Source organism: Psittacula echo (genome assembly GCF_963264785.1).
Source record: "Psittacula echo genome assembly, chromosome: 6".
NCBI lineage: Eukaryota > Metazoa > Chordata > Aves > Psittaciformes > Psittacidae > Psittacula > Psittacula echo.
In genome coordinates this window covers 52,684,219-52,689,403 of record NC_137743.1, presented here as the reverse complement: position 1 = coordinate 52,689,403, position 5,185 = coordinate 52,684,219, and the positions used below count along the sequence as shown (strand labels likewise).

At 43.4% G+C, this 5,185-nt stretch overlaps 1 protein-coding gene across 1 annotated transcript; it reads right to left on the bottom strand.

Moving 5' to 3' along the window:
* Positions 1-1,976: 1,976 nt before the first annotated feature.
* Positions 1,977-4,942, bottom strand: ADIRF (adipogenesis regulatory factor; the record flags this gene model as incomplete). The annotated part of the gene is made up of 3 exons (XM_080621814.1): positions 4,834-4,942; positions 2,918-2,980; positions 1,977-2,083 (listed from the first exon to the last, which is right to left on the bottom strand). The coding sequence occupies exons 1-3, from the start codon at positions 4,892-4,894 to the stop codon at positions 1,977-1,979; spliced, it is 231 nt and encodes a 76-aa protein (XP_080477940.1). The 5' UTR covers positions 4,895-4,942.
* Between the last annotated feature and the right edge of the window lie 243 nt (positions 4,943-5,185).

Genomic DNA, 5,185 nt, shown 5'->3' with positions numbered 1-5,185 from the left:
GTCTCCATGCACAAAGCAGCAGGAATAGCATCAGCCATTTAAGGTGATAACAGGTGCTGCTGCTGAAAAACCCCACAACTGTTCAGTACTTTTTGTAATGTGAACTAAGAAGTGGTTTGCAGAAATAAAAAGTTGTGATGGAAAGTGGTGTATGCAGCACTGTCACCCACAAACACAGCGCTGGTGTTTGAAATGCTGAGCCGAAAGAGTTCATTCTCTGAAGATTTCACCATCTGGGAGGTAACCATGGAAAGTACTAAATAATTAAGTACTATTGAGTGTTGCCCAGTAACTGAGAGTGCAATAGTCTATTGCTTTTCTGTGAGCTTGTATTTGGGTAAATATTTAGGCTTTTAAAGCTTTAAATAACAGTGGACATTGCACAGGGACGCTCTGTGCGAAGCCCTGCACTATGTTTACTCACAGATGGTCTGTTACTTACAGGGTCCACTAAAGGCGTTTCAGTCCGTGCAGTCCTTGTGCAGGTTGCACACAAGGGTGGTCTTTGGGTTCAGTGGTGAATTAGTCTCTCCTAGGACTGCGTTTGCAAAGATTGGCTTCTAAAAACCCCCTGGTCAACCACTGCTCTTGTTCAACAGGTGTGAGGCAGCGATATCTCAGACTGGCTTGGATTGCTTTGTTTCATCACAGCCAGATGCTTTTGCTCATGCTTTGGTGTTCTTTCTTTTGTGAGGCCCAGATTAAACTTTGACTGAAATCAGGCTGGCAAGGCTTCAGACCAGAAGGGGGGAAAAAAAGGAAAGAAAAGGAAGGAAACATTGCCTGGCAATGAGAAACACCCAGAGTCCAAGGTAAGAGCACTCGCCGTGAATAAGTGGGTATTAGTGCCTTGTGTTGACAGAGCAGCCCTAAGTGGGCACCCTGTCTGGCTGCAGCAGCCGCTGATTGCCCAGCAAGCAGCAATCTGAAACAAATATTTCAATCTCCGAGGCACAGAAATTGCCACTCGTGCCTCTCCCTCCAGCTCCATCCCTGAGCACCACTGCCCCTGTGAGTGAGTAGCTGCTGTGCAGTGTGTCCGAGGCTGCGCCGAGGCACCACGAAGACCCTGGCAGCTCAGGCATCATTAAAGCGATGAGCCAAGCACCCCGTGGGGCTGTCTCTCACGTCAGCGATACCAGTTGGTTTTAGTGGTAGTGCTGCGATGTGCATTGGGATACAGTGTCTGATTTTTGTCCCTGGGAGATTTAACAGGAGATATGTTGTAGATAATGGGAACAAGAAATTTAGATGGGCAATAGACATGTAAGAGAAAGGATGAGAGGGTAGGCACCACAACTCCTGTTCACTCACAGACACCAAGGGGCTCCGTTGTGGTACAGGGCTATTTGTGTCCATTTGTCTGTCTCCCAAACTGCAAAATGATTTGGTAATCACCTGCCTGACAGGATGGTCACTTACCTCACTGGGCTTTGAATCAATGAGCAAAAGATATTTGCAAGACATTGTGCGATCCTTCAGTGAGAGCCCCAATAAAATAGAGCAAACACGTAACAAGGCGATACATTTCTGGCTGGTGGATACACTGCCTTTTATTTATCTTAATCTGAAAACACAGCAGATGGGAATAAACAAAAAGCTGACAAGAAATATAACCCCAGCTTAACTTCTGATTATTGGAAGGAAACTCAGTTTCATCGTACAAATGTTCTGGTGTCCTGGAGTATGAACAATTTCATTGGATTTGTAAATACACTCAGCAAATGTGGCAATAATGATTGTGCTATCCTAAGAGAAGGGCAACAGTGTTGCTGAAGCCTTATGAGCAATGTTGAAGATTGTTAGCAGATCTGCTAAAAGATGTATTTTTCCTATATAAAAGATGAGGAGGGCCTTCTGCCTTAAAATGTTGTATTCAAAGAGAGAGAAATTATCCAGATACCAAACACAAAGGAGTAGGGAATTGCAGACCAAAGAGATATTTTTATATGCAATACTGTTTGCTTAAATTAGCATCATTTCTCAAATCCACATTTTTTCCCAAGGCCAGATATTGCTTCTGCAGCGTGTCCAGTTGCTTTTTCTACCCCATCTTGTGCCACTTTGGAAGCCTTGTCAATTGCTGAAAGAGAGGGAAAAAGCTGAAAGCTGGAAAAATGCAACATGGTTTAACATTTGTGATGGAACGGGGAGGTGTAGAAATTATTAGACTGCTAATATTAAGAGATGTCTCTTTTAAAAGGATTTTGGCAATTTTGCTGCCTCACCATGTAATGTCAAAAAGTGCCCAGGCCTGACCTTCTCTTCATGTCCATGGAGCTGTAGAGAGTGTCTGCTCTAAGGAGATATTGCCAATGTAGCTTTCTCTGAACATTTTAGACCTCAAAGTTGCAAGCTGTCCCCTCATTCTTAGGAAATTACAAAAATTAAGTGAGAATTTAGCTTAGTTTTTAGTTTAACTTGTTCCCAATCCCCAGAAGTGAGATACCAACACTTTCCTGATGGCACCTTTGCAGCTGCAGGCTCACTGATGTTTGACCCCAGCTGCTGCTTCAGCAAATGCTGGGAGCCAGCTAGGGGCTGGACCTGGACAGACCCCTGCCCTCTGGGCTGGGGGCACAAGATGAATCACAGGGTCACTTCATCCGCAAGAAAAGGAGCAAAGTTTTGTCCATGCTTTTCACACGAGTTTTGTAAAAAGAAAGCCAGAAGGTGAACGCCATGCATGAGATACGGTGGCCAGGATAGTGTCAGCTTTTGTCTGCTAGTAGATGTATGGAGTTACAAAGCAATAGATCCTGGAATACTTTCCTCTTAGATTTACAAAAGGCCAAAAATTGTCACTGAAACCAGGGAGCTTGAGGCTAAGAATGCCCTGGGATAGAAGGAAATGAGCACTGCCTGCTACTGGCTTGCTTGCTCCATCACTTCTTGATTTGAACACCATTGCTCCTACCTTTCTGGCTTGCACCTGTAATCTGGTTGACTGCATCCTCAGTAGCCCGTCCCAATGTGTTTCCTGTAAGTAAAGACAAAAAAATAAGTTGATTTCCAGCTGACCACATTTACGCTTATTGGGATTCCGTTTGCCAGTTGGCTTTTCCGTGTGTCTGCATAAGGTCATGCCCCTGGAAAGAGATAAGGCTGGTATGGACAGACCGAGGCTGTGTGCTGTGCTCGTGGGCTCCCTGGGAACTATGTGTGTTGCCACAGCAGCTTGCTATGAGATTAGCATTCACCTAGCACCTATGGTCAGCTGAGCAAATCAATGACAGATAAGAAGATAAAATAAAAAAAGAGAAAGAAGCAAATGTTAGCAGTGAGTCGGAATTACGACATTTAGCTGCAAGTTGCTTATTTTACACTGCACCTGCTTTTATTGATTTTTCTAGCTTATTGTGCTTGGCCATCTAGCATGCATCTTCTTTGCAGGCCATCTGGGAGTAGTGCCTTTTCCAAAATGGAAGCAAACAAATTAAACAGAGCAGGACAGGAAAAGGAAGATTTTACAAACAAGATATAAATAGAAGAAAAAAAGGAGCAGAAGCTAGAAACATAACAGATCAAATTCAGAATATAAAGCATTTAAAAGGGGAGAGGCCATGTAATTGTAAGATGTCTGATCAGTTACGGAAGAACGATAGCCATCTATTTATCACTTTTGCCAGAAGAAGTAGTAACCCTTTAACGGCATGAATATATTCAGAATGCAGTAAAGACTACTTTATTTTTCAGAACAGCGCACTTCATGTTTCTGGATCTACTACACATTTGCTCCCAGGTATACGGAAACTTACCGGAACTGAAGAAATCAGTGAGGTTACTCATGTACTTCAGCTATACAACCAAGTGTTTGTAGGGTCAAAATCCAAGACTGTATCTGATACAAATTATTCCATGCTAGGAAAGAGCTGTGCACAAAACACTCTAAGAAATATACTATAAAACGCTTGAATAAGCTATGCACAGATTTCAATTTTTCATTTATGGGAAAAGCTATTATACTTTGCATTGAAAAGCTGGCTTCCAGTAATAATAATAATAATCATATAGTGCCTGGCCCTGCAACATGAGCATAGCTGTGACAGAAATGTGTGCACAGGTTTTTTTTCACACCCTACAAAGTCTAGTGATCACTGCTGGAGAAGCATACAACAGAAACAGTCTTGTACTGCTTACTACAAACAGTCCATCACGGTCAATATAGTTGTTATCAGAAGGCATTTATAGTCAGGCCAAGCAGCAAACATTAATCAGAGGTTGATTCCAACTTCAAGTATAGGTACATTCTTCACAGGAATTGGAACAGGCTTCCCAGGGAAGTAGTGGAATCACCATCCTTGGAAGTGTTCAAGAACCATGCAGATGAGGCCCTCAGTGATATCATTTAGTGGTGGTCTTGGCAGTCCTAGGGTAATGGTTGGACTTGGTGATCTTAAAGGTCTTTTCCAACCTAGTGATTCTATGATTCTGGAAAGCAGAGCAGTTTAAAAACCACTGCAGAGCAAGAGAAAAGATCACCCTGAGCAACATAAATGCTAAATACAAAAAGTTATTACTACTGAAAAAGGCTTCACTTCTCTAAAAACACAAAGTTTAAACAACTGTTTTCACAGTGATAAAGCTTGTTCAATGCTCAGCACCTGCTGAGGGGGCTGTGAGTGGGTGGATGCCCATGCTGAGCTGAGAGCTGTGGCCAGCCTGGAGCCTTCTCCAGGCAGCGGCCAAAGCTTGGTCTCAGGAACAAAAGGAAGAAGGGGAAGCTATGTTCTGCTAGCACTAATGTAGTGTAACTTCAGATTGTGGTTTCTATAAGCAAAAGCAGCAGCTCAGCCTCCCACCCCAAAACCAGTGAAATTTAGTCTTTCTTACCAGCACCTTTAGCTGCACCTTCAGCCTGTTCCTTCAGTCCCTGGAAGTTTTTACCCGACATTGTGGCTTCTGACACCTGTTGACACTCCTCTGCTTCAGTGAGATGATGTGCCTGGTAATGTATAGCACACTGTGAGGGGTGTCCTGATGTGTCCTGCTTTTATACGTGTGCTGGGAGCCCTGCTGGTGCTTTTTGGGGTGACTGGTACAATGGGTGGAGTTTGAATGTGAGGAATGAGAGCTGAAAACACACAGAGAAAAGCCGTTTATTTACCCTCCCCAGTGAGAGGGTGTGCCCAGGTAGAGATTTCTGCTTCATTGCGCTGTCTTTGTTTATAAGTTTGTCTTATTT